Source organism: Nothobranchius furzeri, chromosome 3 (genome assembly GCF_043380555.1).
Source record: "Nothobranchius furzeri strain GRZ-AD chromosome 3, NfurGRZ-RIMD1, whole genome shotgun sequence".
NCBI classification, from domain to species: Eukaryota; Metazoa; Chordata; class Actinopteri; order Cyprinodontiformes; family Nothobranchiidae; genus Nothobranchius; species Nothobranchius furzeri.
In genome coordinates, this window is record NC_091743.1 from 55,448,479 (window position 1) to 55,469,765 (window position 21,287).

Below are 21,287 nucleotides of genomic sequence, written 5' to 3' on the forward strand. Positions count from 1 at the left end.
AAGTCTACTTTGGTTGCCTGGCAACCAAATATGTGATAAATCGAACCCCCACTGTTTTAGCAGGTTCAATCAAAAGTTTCTTTATATCTTTATTTTAACTCGTGATTAACAAAAACTAAAAGACAACAACTATGAATTAAACTTTATTCTTTGAGCTGCTTTTGTAGCCCACCTACTTTCTGGTTATTTATAGTTACTTATAGTAAGATTATTAGTAATGTATATTCGTTATCAGACCAAGGCAGGGATTCTGGGATTTTTCTTCATGGGAAGGTTAGACTACAAATTAATAAAAAACTAAACCCCATCCCAATGCCTTGTAAACAGAAACAACCACACATTTAAATGGAGGGTGCAGGATGAACACAGGAGTGGTAGCGTTTTCTTCACAATGTGCTTGCTCTTGCTGCTATTTGTGTCTATATTTGCATTTGCATACGCTGTAAGGCATCTTTCATATACATGGATCCTTTCAAGCCAGCTCTCACAACCCTTCCTCCAGCTCACACGCATTCAAACCGTATATTATGTCGATGATTCAAACACATGCAGCCTGGTGATATGCAGCTCATGAATACTCCTGCAGCAACTCTGAGAAACCAACTTGTTGTCTCTGAACCTCAGTGGCAGCTGGAAGAGAAAGCAGAAGTTGTGCAACAATGCAAAGGGAAGCAGTGTGCAGAGAGCAAACACGTCTTATGAGCTTGTTTTTTCCTCTTTTTTCATTAATGTTTTTTTATTAATTAGATAAATGAAAATAAATCCATGTGAGGGTTTGCCAGCTCTAGCTGTGATTTATGTTGCCCTCTGAAAAGAGAAAAGTAGAATTTATGGCTCTCTCATTTAGCCTAATCTTGACTATATGGTGCAAAGCTAGAGCGACGCAGTGGGCTTAAAGGGAAAGGCAGAAAATTGTCCTCTACACTTTCTCTAGTTAGATCTTTTTTTCCTGTTTCTTTTCTCTCACTTACCAACCAACTCTATCACATTTTGTCCTTGTCGGTTTGTTCTCCTCCTGGAAGCGTGCATTCACAGAAGTGCCCAACACGTATACCCACACACACACAAGCACACACACACACACGTCAGCTCCGGCGCATACAGGCAGGCTTCTAATCACACACACGCAGGTGCTCTATGCACACAAACACACACTCACACACAAAGTGAGATCTGCTTCAGCCCCTCAGCGACACCTTCACTTCTCTCGCACCAATTTTCTCACACTTTTCTTCCTCCGTGTATTCCTCCTTCCCTCCCATCGCCGCTTCACTCTACACCTCCGCCCTCAACCGCCTCCTCGTATAGATCCTTTCTTTTTATAGTCAACGCTGTAGTCCCTATGGCAACATCAGAGCTGTTGATTGCCAAGGTGCTGCACGTCAAATCATGTAACTATCACAAGAAGTGTGTGTGTGTGTGTGTGTGTGCGTGTGTTTGCGCTATATGCAGTGTTGCATTTTCATATGGGATAACCTGAGCTCAGACCATGTAAAGAAGCATTTTGGAGTCAGGCGTGTCGTTGTGTGTTCGTAATGGAACCAATTAAACATTTATAGACTCTTAAAATGGAATATTTGAGAGGCATAATTTCCCCGTGTGCATCTCATTTGCATGACTTTTTAGAGTGTGCGTGTGCGTGTGCGTGCGTGCGTGCGTGCGTGCGTGCGTGCGTGTGTGTGTGTGTGTGTGTGTGTGTGTGTGTGTGTGTGTGTGTGTGTGTGTGTGTGTGTGTGTGTGTGTGTGTGTGTGTGTGTGTGTGTGTGTGAAGCAAGTGTGAAGCTATTACAGGCTTTGACAGGGAGGAATCATCTGGGGCTGCAGATGATGTGCTTTTTCTATCCAGTTAGACTGTGACAACAGAAATCCAAACTGTCGATTCCTATTAAAGTGCTCGCAAGAAACCCTGTCGACTCTCATTCCCCATCGATTCTTATCCAGGTAGAGTGCTAAAAAGATGGAGGAAATGAAGAGGAAACTCTGTTTTATGCATTACCTTATGGGGGGTTGCAGTGATTTACTCAATTCAGCAGCAAATTCATGCAGCAGACAAGGAGGGAGAAAACTGAGGTAGCATAATAAGATGAGAAATAAGAATAGAAAGAAAAATAGAGTGATGCATTTTTACTTATTATTTGATTTTGGGGCAGGGTTGAAACTCTCGTTCAGAGACGCTGCAGAGCCGTCCCACTGTAACGCTGGCATTCAGCATGTTCGCCAGAAAGACGAAGAAGAAAACAGGAGGAGATAAAAGAAGGAGTGGGCTGGTGTGAAATGGATCAAACAATGGATGTGAGAAAAGCTTTGCTGTTTCCCAACCAACTGCAGGCAAATAAAAAAAGGCGTGGAGGAGAAGCGGGGGTGTGTGCTAATGTGCAGCTTTAAGAAAGGCCTGTTTGGTAACAGTTTATCTTTTTTTATAACGGGTCTTGAGAAAGTTGAACAAAGTATTTTCAGAGGTTTATTTGTGTGGACGAGGAGTTATTCCATCGGTAATCAGAGAAAACAACTATGGATGATTGTGTGGGTCTTCAGAGTGGAGGTTATTCACACACACACACACACACACACCCAGCAGGCTTTTATTTTTTCTGTTCGGCTGACTGACACTCATTTCCACCTTTTCCAAACGCTTGGCGTGTTTTGTGAAGGTGCTTCTAAATCAGCACGAGAACGAGAACACGCCTGTAGTTGATGAACTGCATCCAAAAATAAAACCAATTCCAATATTTTTGAATTGGGCGCTCCTGAAGACAAAACACTCAAGTGGAACCATTCCCTATAAGTTTGCTTAAAGTTCCCGGATGTGTTCTTGTATTGAGAATGCATCAATGCACCCTTCTGTGGACTTGGGACAGCAAAGTATCCCACAATACACTGTGTCGCAACCGTTATACTCCGAACGTCAGAGGACAAATCTAATAACTAGAATTTTAGAAATTCAGAAATACTAATAAAGAAATATCAAATTGTTATTGTATTGTATTCTTCATGCACGGCTTTCCTCTGAGGAAGGTCTTCTGCAGATCTGCTTCATGCAAAATTTTAAATATTAAGAACGTTCATACATGAGTACAAGTGTCTGTAAAAAGTACTGGAAAAAACACAAACGCTCCTAAAGAGCTAGAAAAGTTTATTACATAAACATAATATGAATCTGCAATGTCACTCAATCCCAGCCCGAGCCCGTTTCACCAGATAATACTCCCCTCGCTCTCGACCTGATGTCAAACAGACTTCCCCTCTCTTTAACAAAGAGAGGGGATGTAAAAAAAAAAAAAGAAAGGCGTGCAACAATAAGATAGAGATTGGGATGTTTTGCTTTATTGCTCTCTTTACCCTCACACACAGACACTGATAGCCGTGCAGCGTGTATCACACCACGAGGAAGGTTTAATGTTTGGCCATATGTCAGGATGAGGAACTGCATGGAGAGGGAAGGTGCCATGTGCTGGCATTAGTGGAGATAAAACCTGAGGGGATTCCAAGTGGGATTCAGTCATTTATAGTCAATTTATAGTCTAACTTTAAAGTTCTTGTCAAACAGGGCTTTGGACGGCATCGAATCACACTACACTTTGAGTATTTCATGAGCAGTTGCCATATCGGTGGCTGCTGTGTGTTTATACCTGTTTGTTAAATGGCTAGCCAATCATAACAGAAAACCACCAACGACATGAAGAGGAGGCAGGAAACAGGCTGTAATGCTGAATTTAGATCAATCCTGGTCCTCAAAGGCCACTGGCCCATACCTGCCCGAGTCAGATTTTGAGGACGTGCTGAACAGAAAATTCAGGCATTGAATCAGGTGTGTTGGAGCAGAGAAATAACTAAAACATGCAGGGTGGTGGTTCCATGGGACCGAGATTGGACTTCACTGAAAATGTTGACCCATGTTTGAAGATAAATCAGTCCTGTGAATGCATCATGCATGATTTTAGCAGGAAAATAAAAGAATATAAATGTGTTTTTAACATTTATTATACTTAGAGATAATTCTGCCTCAGTTTTTTTTACCATTTGAACTGGTGTTGCTGATTATAGTATGTTAGTGTCAGTGTTTCCTCCACTTATTGTCTTTAAATGAATAAATATTGAGGAAATTAAGTGAATGATGCAAACAGAGGCAATTTTCTGGTGATTTATTTATTTATTTAGTTATGACCTTGTTTCTTAAGAAGATTCAACCGCTTGAGATGAACCAACGTGTTTTCAAGCGGGTCATCTTACCGTACAACAAATAGAAAGCAAGATAGCACAGTTAATAACAATTAACAGTTCTAAAACATTAATCACAAAGAAAGATAAATCCTGTCATGGTGCCTCCTAAAAATATATATAGGCAAAATATCCAAAGCATTCCTAAAAATCTGTGAAGATAGATAGATAGATAGATAGATAGATAGATAGATAGATAGATAGATAGATAGATAGATAGATAGATAGATAGATAGATAGAGAGAGAGAGAGAGAGAGAGAGAGAGAGAGAGAGAGAGAGAGAGAGAGAGAGAGAGAGAGAGAGAGAGAGAGAGAGAGAGAGAGAGAGAGAGAGAGAGAGAGATAGATAGATAGATAGATAGATAGATAGATAGATAGATAGATAGATAGATAGATAGATAGATAGATAGATAGATAGATAGATAGATAGATAGATAGATAGAGAGATAGATAGATAGAGAGAGAGAGAGAGAGAGAGAGAGAGAGAGAGAGAGAGAGAGAGAGAGAGAGAGAGAGAGATAGATAGATAGATAGATAGATAGATAGATAGATAGATAGATAGATAGATAGATAGATAGATAGATAGATAGATAGATAGATAGATAGATAGATAGATAGATAGATAGATAGATAGATAGATAGATAGATAGATAGATAGATAGATAGATAGATTAAATTAAATTGTGGGGATTCATAAAAAGAAAAAATAAAAGAAGTGGTTCTCGCATTTTTCTAAAAACCCCGCCAATAACATGTTTTAGACTGAAAGCAACCCTTGGACCATCCAGTTGTTGGTCTCGCCGAACCGCTGCACTTCCCTGGGTCCTCCACTCATCACACACTCAAGTATAACAGATCTCCACTGGTGTGAGGTTCTCCACTCAACAACATCAAAGAAGGAGAAACAGTCGGCTGCTACCACTTCAACTTTAGGACAAACTACAGTGTCCCACAAAGAAAATCACCATTTAAAGTCACGAAGAGCAAAAGACGTTTAAACCTAGAAAACAGCAACTGGTGTTTAGCTCTATCTCGTTTCCTCTTGAAATGCGGGTTTGCGTTTCTGGCAGAAGCCTCTCAGGGAAGATACCCGATGGGAGGCGTGAGTGTTCTGTGGCCGTGTTTGAGTTTAAAAACCTAGCTTGTTCTGTAGATATGCGAAAGCACCTTTAAACCACAGCACAATGTTTTTTGTAAGAATATAAAATAATTTCTAAACCTTTGCTTTTCATTAGCTCTTCAGCTTTTTGTTAATGCAGTACCGGATTGCCTTAAGAATCTGTCCTGGAGACAAGATGGCCCCTTGCTCATGCAGCTTCAGCTGCTGTAAAACACTCCTGTGGTTCAGCAAGTCAATAAAAAGGAAATGTTTGTCTGTACTCCCGGAGCTTTAATGGACCTGAAGTGGAACTTCAAATGACTCAAAAAGGTGAATTATAGTAAAATCAATGCTTTTTACATACGTCATCTCCTTTCTTGTGACCTTCACACTCACTAAATATTTGGACTTGGTCAGCTCATCTTTCTATAAAGTCATTTTTGTCTTTCTCCTCATACAAGGGGCCACTTTCTGTGAGGCGTCTCAAGTTTATAACCGGCTCATGTTTCTGTTGCCATGTCTCCATGTTGAGATGTGTGTTGTGCATGCTGAGAAAAATTGGAAAGCAGCTCGAGGTTGAGCGGCAGTGGGTTTTCTGACATGAGTTCTGGCGTTTGGTTACACGTAAACCCAAGGGTATTACTCCAGCAGAGAACCTCAACCTTCGTAGCGGCTTGCTTCAGATATTTTAGCCTCACATGCATTTCTCATGTGAATGTGTGAATATATGCGTGAACAGAGACGAGAAAAAACATCTCAACATTCAAATTGGATGAAATTAATTTAAGGCCATTGATCTTTAAAAACAACAGCAAAACAACAGGCTTTTAGCTGCAGAATGTAAAACAGAGAGTTTTGACGACAGCAGAGGAGAAAATATTATGAGCAGCCTTCTTCCCTTCCCTGGGAGAGTTTGGTGGAGTGCTTTCTCACTGTGATAATGAAATGACCTGGCCTGCACTGCTCCGCTCTTTCTCAAAAACACATCTGCGAGACGAGGGTGAAAATGAGAAAATCCTACCTCCTCTCCTGAGTTTCGTAAAGCATACTTTCAATATTCTTTCTCTCTGAGAACGATGGGAGTCGGAGTGAGTGTGGAGTTTGGTGTCCTTGTGAGTGTTGTGTGTTGCTCTTGCACTGTGTGAGTGCATTGTTTCATGTGTGTGTGTGTGTGTGTGTGTGTGTGTGTGTGTGTGTGTGTGTGTGTGTGTGTGTGTGTGTGTGTGTGTGTGTGTGTGTGTGTGTGTGTGTGTGTGTGTGTGTGTGTGTGTGTGTGTGTGTGTGTGTGAGGCTTGAGTCTCGGACTACCTTGAACAACGTGCAATAAACCCTTTTTAAGCATAACAAGGCAGTGTAGAAAGATTCCGTGTGTTGAAATCTCACAGAACTGTCATCGTAACGATGCTGCCGTAACCGAAGTTTGCCGGCTTCCTCGCAGCTAAATCAATGGAATAAGCTGCCAAACTGAGATCAAAGACTGCAGCTTTGTCCTGTGTCAAGGTTAAATCCAATAACGCTAAAGCGTAGACTCGTGGGCCTCGCAAGACTCTCGGGCTGAGCCAGACTGGATCAGAAGAATGACTCACCAGTTTGGTACAGAACAAACTGCATGCCAACCATGTAATCCCTCAGCCTCTAGTTAACAGGGAGTCTATGGCAGCACTGAGGCAGAGCACTGAGTTACATAATCAACAGAAGAGTTTGTGCGCCCCCGTGTCTTTGCGTAGCAGCAGTTTTTCTCACTTTGATGGTGAGCCACACCGAAGACATGTGGAGCTGCAGGTCCACGTTTCAACTCGCTTGTGTTGTTTGAGTGTGTGACAGACGAGATGGTTATGTTTACAAGGTAAAAAAAATGGATCTATGTTCAACTGAAGCAGTGCATGTGAGTCTATGGGTGTTGTTGTGCTTCTTGTATTCTGTTGTTGGCTTCCATGCTCGCAATTCTGCAGCCTCCTTTGCGTTTGAGCCATGCTTATGCAATAAAGCTCCCCTAGTGGTGCTTATTTGCATGTGCATTGCTTTGCATTTGTATTTATGTATGTATAAATACATATCCATGCTTTTGTGTGTGTGCGTGCATGCGTGCGTGTGTGTGTGTGTGTGTGTGTGTGTGTGTGTGTGTGTGTGTGTGTGTGTGTGTGCGTGCGTGCGTGCGTGCGTGCGTGTGTGCGTGCGTGCGTGCGTGCGTGTGTGCGTGTGTGTGTGTGTGTGTGTGTGTGTGTGTGTGTGTGTGTGTGTGTGTGTGTGTGTGTGTGTGTGTGTGGTGATTTCTTCTCACCGGCATTAGAGAACCTCTCCAGCTCAACGCTGCCATCTGGCTTTGGCTCGCACCACCACAGACATCCTGTGGGAGCTATCCGAGCGAGTCAGCGTCTGCTTTTAACAACTGTTCTGGGATCGGCCGTCCACTGGACTGGTGCTAACTCACCCCCATTATGAGCAGGATGATAAAACTGACCTTGAAGCAGTTATGGGCCCAAGATAATGGAACGCACTGATAGAGAGCCCATGAAACAGCACTCAGTTTTCTGTGACAAAAGAAAATAATGGTTTAACCGCATCACATCATTCTGAGCAGCATTTAAAAATTCATAAGCAAGACGGTTTTTGTGTGTGTGTGTGTGTTGTTTGGCGTGCTGGTGCTCAACTAGTGGAGAAATTACAGGATTCACTCATTCTACTTACTTGAAGAAAATGAACCCATAGTCTGTTTCTGCTCGTCACATCTTCAAATAACCTGAAGGAGCAGAAGTGTAGGCTTCAGGACTCTGGTCCATGAAAAACTCCAGGTTCAGATCTGCAGTTGCAAATAAAACCAACAGCAGAGGAACACAATTAGGTCAGACTGAGGCCATACCATTTGTATGGGTCATGGTAAAAGTGCTCATATGTATGCAGGTTTATGGGCCCCCTGAGAGCACTGAGCTGACCTTGTACCACGCTGATCTATGTCTCCGTCTCCCCCTGTGCCCTCTTCTCCTCATTCCTCCTTCTCCTGTCGCTCCTCCCCTTCTCCACCACATTTCTCTCTTCTCGATCACCCGCCTCACACACTTCACCCTCTTTTCATCTGTTCTTCTCTGGCTTCCCGTAATCGACTCTTTTCCTCCAACTTTTCCTCATTCTTAACTCCCTTTCTTTCCACCGCTCATTCCCCGTTTTCTTTATCCCCCATTCGCCCGTTTTCTATATCAACAGTCAGTCTGATAAATAATGCATCACAGCACATTAAAAACATTAGTAGGGTTCTCGTGGCTGTCAAAAAGAGAAGGAGGAGATGAGGGAGAGGAGGGAAGGCGTAACTCCATTTTAAATAAGTGTTGTGCTGAATGATGGGATTTAATATCAGCAGCTGGAGGGAAAGGGGTGAAGGTCTGAGCTTTAACTGTCAAATGCTTTAATTTATTTATTTATTTGGGGCAATCGCCCAAAAGCCTTTATGCAGATGCACAAAGAATATGGCTTTGTCAGCAAACTCAAAAGGGAAAATATTTAACAACATTTGGCTAAATGCTATCTTTGCGTCACACAGAACCTTGACCTTTTCTCTTTTTTTAATCCTTCACGTTCCCCATCCTCCCCTCTTCTCTCATTCCATCCCTCCTGGCAGCGTGGCGATTGGCATTATTAAAAATTGATTGGCGGAGAGCGTTTAGCAGGGCGGCGGGGCGGAGAGGAGAAATTTGACAGGCAGGAGTGAAATGAAAGGAGAGCCTCAGTGGACACAGTGTGGAAAGGTCTCTTGTGTTTGTGTGTGTGTGTGTGTGTGTGTGTGTGTGTGTGTGTGTGTGTGTGTGTGTGTGTGTGTGTGTGTGTGTGTGTGTGTGTGTGTGTGTGTGCGCGCGCGCACAAATGCTCAGATGTATATTTGCTACAAGTAGATGACTCTAAACAGAAAGCATGTGATTGGTTTGTGTGTGTGTGAGTGTGTGCGTGCGTGCGCACATTTGTGCATGTGCGCATACATGTGTGCATGCATGCGTGTGCGCACATACATGCATGCATGAGTGTGTGTATGTGTGTGTGTGTGCGTGCGTGGGTGCGTGCGTGCACACACACACGTGTGTTTGCACATGTGCGTGCGTGCATGTATTTGTGTGTGTGTACGCGGCGTGTACATGTGTGTGTTCAAACCCACACATTCAGACACACAAAGGTTCCTCATCTACAGAATTCTGATGGTGCACAATGTTGACCCACAGTTTTATCCTCCCCATTCTCCCTCTATCATTATTTTTCTTCTTCTTTCATCCCCCTCTCCAACCTTCTCTCTCCCTTCATCTCAGATCAAATAATATTTCCAAACCAGCTATTCCCCCATTGGCTATAAGTGCTGCAGCTTTGGAGATTTTCAATACACTTTAACTGTAATTTGTCTGAGTGATTCTAAAAAAAGTTTTTTTTCCCGAGCAGCGTAAAAAGCGTGTGCCATTACACAATGCTAACCACTCTCTTTGTCTCTTCTTTGATTCCCTCTCTTTTCTCCCAGATGAACAGACCAATCCAGGTGAAGCCTGCAGACAGCGAGAGTCGAGGAGGTACTGTATGACCCGTCTTTACTTCTTCATCACCCTCACCTCTGCTGCCTCTCTTTGTCCCAGCCCTACAACCCCACTGCCTGTCTACATCAGCCTCACCATTATCTGTCCCACTGCACGGTGCCCCGCACCTCGACGTAGGCTGACAGCCCAGCCTGGCTGGACCCTGCAGTATTCAGAACACATTATGTAAACAGAACTCTTCCTAGCTGGCTCAGCCTTTTGCGCTCCTGTTTCGTCATATGCAATGATGCATGTATGTGTACAGAAATGTGCACGCCCGTGTCATGCTTAAAGAGAAAACAAGTGTTGGGTTTTTTAGGAGAGGGTTTGTGTCAAACACACGTTTTGTCTCAAGCAAACAAAACGAGCTGCAGTTAAAATCACAGCTTAGTGTGAGTGAAAGTGGACGTCTAGTCCGGTAATTTTGGGGCGCACTTTGCTTTATTGACAGCTGAGATTGCTTGAAGGAAATGTTCAGTGTCTAGACATACAGTGACCCGCTCCTGACATCAATCAACGGGCTACACAAGATAAAGCAGTTTGACCATTTTTGAGCACTTCAGACTCTCTGGTTGTTAATATAATTGGAATCTATTCTATCTTCTAGAAAAAGATGTGGGGGAAAATGTAGGAAGAGAGCATACAAGTAGCAAAAGGTTGATGAGCAGTAGACATGTAGAGAGAGAGAGGTGTTACCTTGTAAAAAAAAAACTTTGAAGGAAAGGAGAAAAAAGGGTGTGCGGCATGCTCCTCTTTTTAGATTTTAAGAGTGTGATTGATGGGGCAGAAGAAAACCAGAGCGTGCACTGACTGTGAGGAGGCAAGGTGCAAGACATGCATATGCATCTTTGTTGGAGGTCTTTTTTCTTCTGTATGAATATCCTCACTTCTCACCTGTCTGTACAGTTAATGTGAAACACAGGTGAAATGAACTACGTGATTGAAGGAAAAATTTCCAGATGCAAGGCAATTCCTTGGAATAATTCTCTCTCACTTAAAGCTGGAGCTGTTTTGGTCAGATCTGGTAGATAACCACCATCTAGCATGCTAGCTAGCTATTTCCTGTAGCACGGGAGCTATCGGCCAGTGCCCCAGAGACAGTGAATTTAGTGATGATTGGTCAAAAAATAATTCAGTTCTCCTTAGCAACCAAATGTGCTTTATCCAGCTCCCCAGGGGCCTCATTTATCAATTGTGCTTACGAACAGATCTGTGCGTAGGAACTTGTATACATATTGCGTGGTGGGTTTTCTGTACTTGTGCGTGGAAATGTTCCTAAATGTAAAAAAAACCTCGGACCACACGTACTAACAGCCTCTAGTGGTAGAAGGGAGCAACCGCAAGGTCTCTGTCATCCACACGTTTCCCATTGAAATGTAATACCAATGCCCTATACACTGGCACAACTGGTTGCTGTTGCGGGTGGTGGTCTTTACGTGTGTTTAAAAGAATTGCAGCTTGTGTTTATTTCCGATGATGTTTATTATTTCGTCTTGTTCCAAAATGTCCATGATCCATTTACAGCAGTTAAAGTGGTTTTCAGTGAATGCGTTACTTGCCCCAATGACAGTCCGCAGAGTCCGCTACACACAGCCACAGTCCTCGCCACACAGTAAAAAACTGTTTGTCCCATCCAGCAACACCTGAGTCCAATCTGTGTTGGCTTAAGTAGGCTGGTGCTTCCACAAGCAATTAACCAATAACATGAGGCAAAGCCTCCTCTCAAGTGCGCAAAAAGAAATGACACATATTTCGGTGGAAAAACAGTTGTGTCACATAATTGGTGCTAAAACCTATAAAAGACACTTGTGACTGATATTGTAACATGACTGATCTTGTGTTATTGGGAGGATTTGGCAGAGTCCGGAGGGACCGCGTCCTCCATGAGCGCACTGATCTGATTCCTGAAAGACATCCTTCTGGAGCTATGCTGTGATTTGATTGCATTCCATATTCTATTTGACAACTAGGAGAACCCTCCAGAACTTTCTCTGCTCCTCGATCATACACGCTGTGTTGTCAAGGTAACCAGACTGAATAACAGCTCAGAAGAGGCTGCACCCTCAGACAACATTGCCAAATAAAACTAACTCCAAACAGCATGACTCCAAATGTAAAATGTAAATGACAACCCGTTAATCAACAATTTAGCGAGGGCCTCGATCTTGCTGTCAATAGTATTTTTTGGGGGGGGGACCAAAGAAATCTGAGGATGAAGGATGACCAAACTTGGTTAGTTGAGAGTGTTTCTGTTTGTAAATCACTGTGAATGGATACAAGCACCTGAGTATGCCCAAAGGTAGGATTTATCATCAGACGATTGCAGAGGATCATGCATTTGAGAGGTCACCGCATATTTCATAAATCAGGATTTTGAATTTTTGTATGAACTTTCTAAATGTCCTTCATAGAAAGGAGTAAAGGAATAGTTCTATCAATGTTGATAAAGGAGGCCCCAGTCAAAAATATTACCGGCAGGCAATTATTATTAGTATTATTATTATTATTATTATTATAAGAGCATATGTGGCATTTATCTGTTGCAGCTGGTCAAACAAGAGGAATGTTTTAATATTTCATACACTGTCACATATTTCATCCAGGGGCGTCTATTTAGCAGAAAGAATGGGCCGTAAAACACATTTGAGCAGGGAGACTGTAATTAAATGCAGTGTGGGGAACATTTTTTGTGAAACAGTAAGTGATTTTTCCTTCTTTGAGATTCCTTATTTAGAACAAAAAAAGTCCTAAATCATTAAAATCTGTCCAAATATGCTCAGTTGATATATGTTCTAATTACAATAAATGCTTGCAAAACTGTTGACGCATAAAGATTAGTTGCAGCGTGGAACCTGATGAAGGGTATAATTTAAGAAAGCCGTGTGTGTGTTTGTGTGTGTGCGTGCGTGCGTGCGTGTGTGCGTGCGTGCGTGCGTGCGTGTGTGTGTGTGTGTGTGTGTGTGTGTGTGTGTGTGTGTGTGTGTGTGTGTGTGTGTGTGTGTGTGTGTGTCGGTATGGGTGAGAACACTAAGATGAGCCTTCAGAGACTGACATATTAATAGTTACATCAGAGGATAAGAGGGTTTGTTTGCTAAAACTCAGGTGATACAGACAAAAGGAAAGGATGTGGAGGAGTACTATTTGGTAAAATAAAAAGAATGTGTTTTACCTTCCAGATTGCTTTGAAAAAACAAACAAATGGGTTTTAAAACAAACAAATGGGTTTTTTTCAGCAGAATATTTAAAAGCTTTAAAAAGATGACAGAATACTATTATAATGCATAAAACGTATTTTAAAGGGGCAAAAAGGTACATTTTGTATGGGTTCCATTGAGAAGCATTGTTCAGAGGATTAAAGAAGACATGCAAAACTCCCCTTTTTTCATATTTAATGCTGCCATGTAGGCCTCTCCTGCCTCTATAAAACACTCCAAAAGCAAAAAAAAATGTCCATCAATTTTCTGTCAGTCTTTGGTTTTATGAATTATATGCTTAAAACAAGCTCCCCATTTGTGATGTCACAAATGGGAAAATTAGAATAGAACCACCACTCACATGAGATCTGCTGCAGGAGGAGCAGAGGAACTTACTCCAAGCCCCTTCCAGATCTCAGAGCTTCTCAGCTTATAGCAGCATGCACGAGGGATGGGTGGCGTGGTCAGCTTTAGCTTGTTTTCTTAAATTGACACATTCTGGAAGGAACTGAAAATGTCAATAATGAAACTGCTGAAATGGCTTTTTGTGAGAGTGCAAAGAAAATGTTTTTATAGACTATTAAGCTATTATAGCTTCACTCATTCGCTGCCAGCCATTTCCTGATCACCAAAGCCCTTCGCTGCCAGCATTTCCCACCGTTTTTACTGTTTTTAAGAGTCACAGAACATTGCGCGCTAGGATGATGTCGACGCCAAAACAACCAAAACAAAGGGGAGACTCGCCTCTTACATCAGGAAGAATCCGCGTGTTTCGAGCTTTATCCATTCCTTCGTAATCCGTTGTTGAATTGTGATCGGCAGACGCTTTTCCGGTTCGCTCCTCACTTTTTTTTTACAGCAGCAGCCCAAAGCGATCTCCTAACACATGGATTTTCTGCATCCTGATCATGTGATCTGTGACGTATGCGGATGAAGATCGGCTTCAGAGCTGAGATGTTTGTTCTCTCAGCGCGGGGGCTCGTTCTGATGCCCAAACAGTAAAAAAAAATGCAAATGACGATGGCAGTGAATGGTTGGATCTAAAATGACGACTTTAGTTGTCAATGGCAGTAAATGAGTTAAGAAAATATGCCCCCTTTAAACATTATTATAACTAATTCATGAAACCAAAATCAAATGTTGGCACATGAGTAGAAATGATTTTTCCTTCTCTTTAACATCGTTCAATAGATCAGTGAAGATAAAATCTCATTCTGTGATGAAAAGGAGCAAAGTCCTACCTGAAACACTTCTGAGGTATTTCAGAGGACCTCTAGTCCACCACCGGGTTTGGCAGCTGCGGGAGATCAGGATGATGTTGAGATGGGTCGAACATTTTAAGATTTGTGTGCACGCATGTGTCCTCCAACACCGATGCATGCTACACTCTTGTAAACACCCGTCATACCAACCCACCCCCATCTCGGTGCAAGGCCGGAGCGCAGATTAGTCTTGTTGACTCGGCAAGGACACCCTGTAAAGCACAAGCGGTTCGGAACAGACCCTCAGCCCCTACACACACACTCATACACACTCACGCAAACCCGCATCTGCTCTCACACATTAATTTGCAGAGAGCACATTTACAGGCAATTGCTCTGAGGCTCATTAATTTCCAAACATATACATCCATTTCCACAAATATTAGACTTTATGTAACGGGAGAAAAGAAAGCAGCTGTGGTTTTCGGCACATGTTCCTTGTGCGCCTCACGGTTCCTCTCTAGCTCTGATTCAGTGAAGCAGCGACTCTGAGGTGGCCGTCACTGACCTGATGCTGAACTTCAGTCCTCCTGTATTTGATTTTCATTAAATTTTAGCCACTAATATTTTGTATAGGATGTAATTTTGCTGAATAATTTAGAGAAATTCTCTTTTTTTTTCTTTCTTGCTTGACATGAGGTCAAAGGTTTTATTTATCTAAATTGGACTAAATGTCCTTCTAAAACTGCATCCTGCTGCATCTGCAGTTTATATCCTCATCTTTGCACATTTTCAAAGTAGCTGAATGTTATTTCAACAACTGCAAAAATATAATATTGAAGAGAAAAAAATTGAGGAATAAACTTTGCCTAGATTCTGATGACTATGGCCTGAGGACACACACACACACACCGATACATCTGTCTTGTCTCCTGTCTGACACCTTTCAAGAGGCACAATTTCTCATCTACAGGAAGTGGATTCCTCTGATTCCAAGAAAAAAATGTCAGATTGGTGTGACAAGTTAGACACATGAATTGTGAGAGATACCATTTTCAGTTTCTATCACATCAGGGTTCTTTATCTCGGTCTTGGATGTTATATTCAAGAAAGGAAACCTCCAACCTAAAGTATTCTCCCATAAAAACTAGATCGCTTATACTCACTGGCCTAAAAGATTTACTCATTCAAAAAACTCACAATCAATAAGAAAAAGTTTTGTTTGAAAGGATGTTTGTTTTAGATCTTTTTGAAAAGTGATTCTGGGTAAAAGTAATAAATGATTGCCGTCTGATCCTGTATCTGAACAGCCCCAGTTCTTAGAAGTAGAGTTTGTATCGTTGGGCCAAGTTTCCTGTTTATTCCCCAAAGTTCTGCATCATCATCATCATCATCATCATCATCACAGAGGCCTCATAATTTTAATTTTTCTCGTTCTGAATGTATAAGCAGCAGTAATGACGAACTTTAAGTTCATCAAAAATCATCGTGGACAGAACATCTAGTAAACAAATTAAAGGTACGATAATATTTGTAAAGTGAAATAATCACAAAACAAATATCTCAATCGTGTTGGAAAGAAGGTTACATTGAAACAGATTTCTTTTTCAGCCAGGTGGGGGGGGGGTCAGTTTTTCTCCTTTTAAAAAGGCCAAAGAAGGAACGTAATCTTTGTTTACGATCTTTCCCACCTCAATACTTATTGGTTCCATAGCCAATCATATCTGAGCTTGAGGAGTTGCTGAGTCACCACGTTTTGGAAAGAATGTTAGTCAGTAACAGCAGTGACCCAGAAGTTATGTCTTGTAACCCTCAGAAGCCACGGCATCCTTCTAGTTTTACTCTAAAATCGGGTAAAGATGGCTAGAGGCTAACAATGAGCTAACAATTCTTAACGATGAAGTAGCAACTAATAGTTTGTCACGTTTTGAGGATGTTAGGACCCAAATATGCAGCAACCCAGGATGACACGTGGCAGGAGATGATGTAAGGTAAAGTCCTTTACTTGTGAAGGATGAACAAAAATAAATCCAGGCAGCGAGCCTAAAGTCCAAAAACTCCAAGGTTGGAGAAACAAAGCTCACCAAGAGAACGAACAAACGCTGACAGAATACAAACACAATGGACCGACACAAGACAAAGACAAGACAGGGCTTAAATAAACTGGGAGGAACAATTAGGGAAACAGGAAGCAGGTGTGTGGAGTGAGGGCTGGAGGGAAGACAGGTGACAACAATTTATCTAAATGGGGAAGCAGAACCAAAGGAGGGCAGATAAACACAACACTGACTAAAAGACTGAGGAAAGGACTCACACACACACACACCCAAATACACTCACACACACTGAATTGGGGAATGGACACGCACACACACACACACACACACACAAACACACACATACACTCACACACGCACACTGAGTTGGGGAATGGACACGCACACACCCACAACAGACACAGAGCTGGGGACAAAGAGGCTGGAGCTACAACTGGAGGGGATGGGGATGATCGAATGCCTACAAACAGAAAATACATAAATGAGACGCAGACAAAGGACACATGAGGGCGCTATGAGACACAAAAGGGAATCTAGCAAGGGATGGAGGACACCAGGATACACATAAAGGAGGGGGCAGACGCAGACCATGACATAGTTGTCTAAACATATCCCAAGCTTCTTTTTTGTGTTTCTGTGTATGACTCATCTTTTTCCGTTATCTAGAATCTTCAGGCGCTGATCGCTAACTAGCAACAGTTGCTCAGAGCGGATGTTTGTTTTGACACATGCACTGCAGTACCCGCATTTGACCACAAGATGTCATTCTTACTTCATGCACTTTTAACATAACATCATTTATAAACTTTTGTTGTTAGAGGCAGAGCTGAGAATCAATGGAATATCCAACAGGATTAAGACTTTTTAAAACATAAATAGAGCAAAGATAACAAATATTTTTTGCATCACATCCTGTATGAAATCCTGGGCTGTAGCTACAGCTCTGATTGTTTTTTTCATGTGTTCCAGTGTCAGAACAAATATGCATCCATCTGAAGTGTCTCTGAGCCTCTCATGATGTCCTCCTTTTCCTTTCAGAAGACAGAAAGCTCTTTGTGGGCATGCTCAACAAGCAGCAGTCAGAAGACGACGTGCGGCGCCTATTTGAGTCCTTTGGCAGCATCGAGGAATGCACCATCCTCAGAGGTCCCGATGGAAACAGTAAAGGTAAGTTTACAGCTGCCTGTGACTTTTTCAGCTTGAAAAGTGTCATAGTAAGCTCTTTTTCACCCATCAGAGAAATTAATACTAAAACGCTGTTGCTTCTGTGATTTTTTTTTTAGAAAATATTTCGTAAAAGCTATGTTCAGAAGCAAAAGATCTAAAGTGCCAACGTTCTGCTAAAGAACCCCATTAACCTCATGAGTCAACTTCTAATTTCTGATTTAAAAAAAGAAAAACTAAATCTCCTTATTAACCGCAGGGCTTCATGTCACAGCTGAAAAAAAAATCCCTTCAAACTGTTGTCAGGGTGCTGCACAAGTTCACAGCCTGAAGTTCATCAGAGGGCTTAACAGCCAATCAATGAGGCCCGATGATAACTAAGCCTGATGATTACAGTGTGCTTGATCATTCTGATTCCTTGGTAAAGCTCCATTAACAAAGCTTCATCATCCAGCTTACTCAGCTAAGTGGGCTCAATAATTACTGGGAACTTGATCATTCAAATCTATCAATGACACTTGTCAATAGGAAGTGACACCAGACGGCTTTGGCATTTTCAGCCCCATCCGAAGATGTCCAGGTTGTTAATGGGGCCAGAGTAGCTTTTTTAGCCCCTTTATTGACATCCGATACAAGCACCCAGAGCCGAGACGGCTGTCTTTACTGAGCTTGAGTAGCTACTTTAAATCTGACAGAAACTTTCTTCTTCTATTTGGTGTTAGAACTTTTTGCCTTGTGTTCTCTCTTCCCCTGTTGTCTCCCAGACTCATTTCTTCTTCTGTTGTTTTTTTTTTTCCTTTAGGCTGTGCGTTTGTAAAATACTCCTCTCACGCTGAAGCTCAGGCAGCCATCAGTGCACTACACGGCAGCCAGACAATGCCTGTGAGTATGTCATAACTGTGAAAGAGAAAGTAGGTGTAAAAAGGAGGTGAGTCACATGGAGAAATTAGTCAAATAGCATTTAATTGCTTCCTTAAAGTTAACTTAGAATTTATTATTCAAATGTATCCTTTAGACATGACCCATACTGTTGGTTTTTGTTTTGTTTTTATGGAATGAGCACAAGCTGTGGTTCTGAGGCAGGAAGTATAAAAGTTAACGTGTGTACAGCATGAGTGCAAGGATAGATAAAAGCTTGTGTCCCTCGTCTATCGGACCACGCTGACATGTAATACTGGGCGTGTGTGTGTGTGGGCGAGCAGGGTGCCTCGTCCAGTCTGGTGGTGAAGTTCGCTGACACGGATAAGGAGCGCACCATCCGCCGCATGCAGCAGATGGCCGGTCAGATGGGCATCTTCAACCCCATGGCCCTGCAGTTTGGAGCCTACGGAGCCTACGCTCAGGCAAGTGCCACAGAGCCTTTTTTTCTTTTTTTCATCCACAGTTATTTTTCACAATGAGATTAAACGGTACGCTAAAGCCTAGCTGGGATATAAAAGTACTAACAAAAGAGGAGAAAGAGGTCATGTCAAATTTTCAAGTTAATCTGAAATATAAAAATAATATGAGGAGCACACATATTCTGTTAGAGTCAATACCTGGTTTCTATCTAATAGCCTCTATTTCTTGTCTCTGTGCTGTACCTCATTTCACTTTATAGCCCTACTTCTTCCTTTTATCTGTCTTTCTCATCTCAGTGACCTCACGGACGACGGCTTTCCTTTTATTACTTTCTGCTCACCGTCTAATCCCCCCCTTTCGCTCCATCTGCAGGTGCAGCAGCAGGCAGCGCTGATGGCATCTGTGGGTCAGGGCGGTTACCTCAGTCCCATGGCAGCCTTTGCTGCAGCCCAGATGCAGCACATGGCCACCATCAATGGCCTCCCAGGAGCACCGTTGACCCCCACGTCAGGTAATGGCAGTCAAAGGTCAAAGGTCTGAGGACTATGGGGAGTACTTCCATCTACCATGTAGGTGCCACATAAAGCAATGCTTGGGCTAGCAGGGCTTAGGTTTTTATTATTTATACAGAATGTGTGTTATTAACTTGGCTGAAACTGAAAACACGGCAACTTTAAAGGGATTTTTAGACCATTTTAAAGTGTGTGGATGTGGGTTCATTGAGAAAAGCTATGATGTAGCAACAAAACTGCTCTAAATCGGATTGCTGCAGTCTTGAAACAACCACAGTCCATAAAATTCACAGAGGTTCAAGCAAATGTTTTTATTAACTTTTGCACTGCTGTTAATTTCACTTAGCAGTTATTTTTGACTGAAATCTTCCTATGTGAATGCACAAGAGGTGCTACATTTAGCTGCTGCTGGTGATGTTTTCACTCGTGATGAGGTGCAAAACTGGTGTGTAAAGGTTTATAAAACAATGCTGATGCTGTAAAACTAGAAGATTTGAGCTGTGTTAAAAACACACTTTGGTTTTGGCTCCTTTACCAAAAACATGTATGTGGAAATCAAACGTGGCATTCTTGACTTTGTGAAATTTGTCCAACATATTATTTTATGATCCCCTATGGTCACACACTTTTCTACATGACATCATGTTTTATTCATGTGTTTTCCACAAGGATAGTCCTGATCTCCAGTTCTCTAAACAGAGGCTGTCCAGCAAGTTTCCTGCAAATTTTCAATTTTAAGCTCAAAGAAGTATAACTTTATATGCCATAAATTATATTCAATTAAATTCAAGTTTATTTATATAGCGCCAAATCACGACAAGAGTTGTCTCAAGGCACACAGTAAACATTCCAATCCAGGTCAGTTCATTAAGCCAATCAGTAAAAAGTTTCCTATATAAGGAACCCAGCAAATTGCATCAAGTCACTGACTAGTGTCAGAGTCTTTACAGCAATCCTCAGCATGTAGCGACAGTGGAGAGGAAAACTCTCTTTAAACAGGAAGAAACCTCCAGAGGATCCTGGTTCAGTATAAGCAGCCATCCGCCACAACTCACTGGGGATCGAGAAGATAGAGCAGACTCACACACATTGTATTTAGAAGTGAATCTATAATTAATTCAACAGGTAAACTAGTAGTAGCACATTCAATGTCAAAGAAAGTAAAATGTTATTATCAGGAGAGGGAGAATGTTTAAGTGGTTAGCAACAGTGTTCAAGCCGATGGCCTCCATCATGAGGCTACCACAGCTCAGCAGAACTTAGGGCTCGGCAATAAATCGAAAATGTATCGTTATCGAAATTTCTGACTCTTATTGTGATAATTTTTCCCATGTCAATAAATGTGATAGTAAAAAAATGAAAATGAATAAGGACACCTTGCACCCCTTATTGGAATCATGTGATTGAAGTGTGGAAGTGTGGAAGTGTGAGAATGGGGATTGAGTCTTAGACCTGCTCCCATGTATTTTAGACCTGATTTTTATGGTTATATATTACGAAGCTGCCAGAATTTTTCAACAACTGGGCATCATTTCATTAATTTTCAACAATGTTTTGATTCCAAAGATTAATGGTAAAACCTATGCGTTGTCTTTTTATTAAAGGAATTTGTAAATATTTTTGTTGGAACGTTGCCCCTCCAGCTGTTTATCAACAATGTCAAAAGGTAATAGCAGTCAGGAGCAGCTGTGTTTATGCTCTGGTCATTATCGTTCATAGAAAATCTGAATTAGTTTAACCTTTTGCATAAAGTATAATGAATTATGAACGCTTGAACATATCGCACCAACTATAATGTGTCTTTCACTAGAAACGTTTCCTCATAATATGATTTACTCCTGCATGGATCCGTAATCCCTTGTGTTCTCTAAATTTAAGCAGTAAATAATTAATGTTGGAAAAATGTGATTAAATAGGATGAAATGCTTTTTCTACTAGCATCATCAAGGTCATTTT

General features: G+C 41.8%; 1 protein-coding gene and 1 long non-coding RNA gene across 16 annotated transcripts in view; one reads left to right on the forward strand and one right to left on the reverse strand.

The window, feature by feature from the left end:
• LOC107385487 (uncharacterized) overlaps positions 1 to 14,573 on the reverse strand; it is a 23,447-nt gene extending 8,874 nt beyond the window's left edge. For 2 of the 5 annotated variants that reach the window (XR_011520118.1, XR_008565941.2), the window contains exons 1-3: positions 14,297 to 14,573; positions 8,006 to 8,117; positions 7,599 to 7,848 (exon numbers count right to left, since the gene is read on the reverse strand). This is a non-coding gene — a long non-coding RNA (uncharacterized lncRNA). Of the gene's footprint in view, positions 1 to 7,598; positions 7,849 to 8,005; positions 8,118 to 13,416 lie in introns of all 5 variants that reach the window. The other 3 variants (XR_001572984.3, XR_008565942.2, XR_001572982.3) reach the window with 3 other exon arrangements.
• Positions 1 to 21,287, forward strand: part of celf4 (CUGBP, Elav-like family member 4) — a 130,894-nt gene that overhangs the window by 96,919 nt on the left and 12,688 nt on the right. For 8 of the 11 annotated variants that reach the window (XM_015959390.3, XM_015959396.3, XM_015959392.3 and 5 more), the window contains exons 3-7: positions 9,810 to 9,858; positions 17,353 to 17,481; positions 18,281 to 18,360; positions 18,681 to 18,821; positions 19,192 to 19,330. In XM_015959390.3, coding sequence (XP_015814876.1) covers positions 9,810 to 9,858; positions 17,353 to 17,481; positions 18,281 to 18,360; positions 18,681 to 18,821; positions 19,192 to 19,330 — 538 coding nt within the window. The remainder of the gene's footprint in view (positions 1 to 9,809; positions 9,859 to 17,352; positions 17,482 to 18,280; positions 18,361 to 18,680; positions 18,822 to 19,191; positions 19,331 to 21,287) is intronic. The other 3 variants (XM_015959394.3, XM_054751142.2, XM_054751148.2) reach the window with 1 other exon arrangement.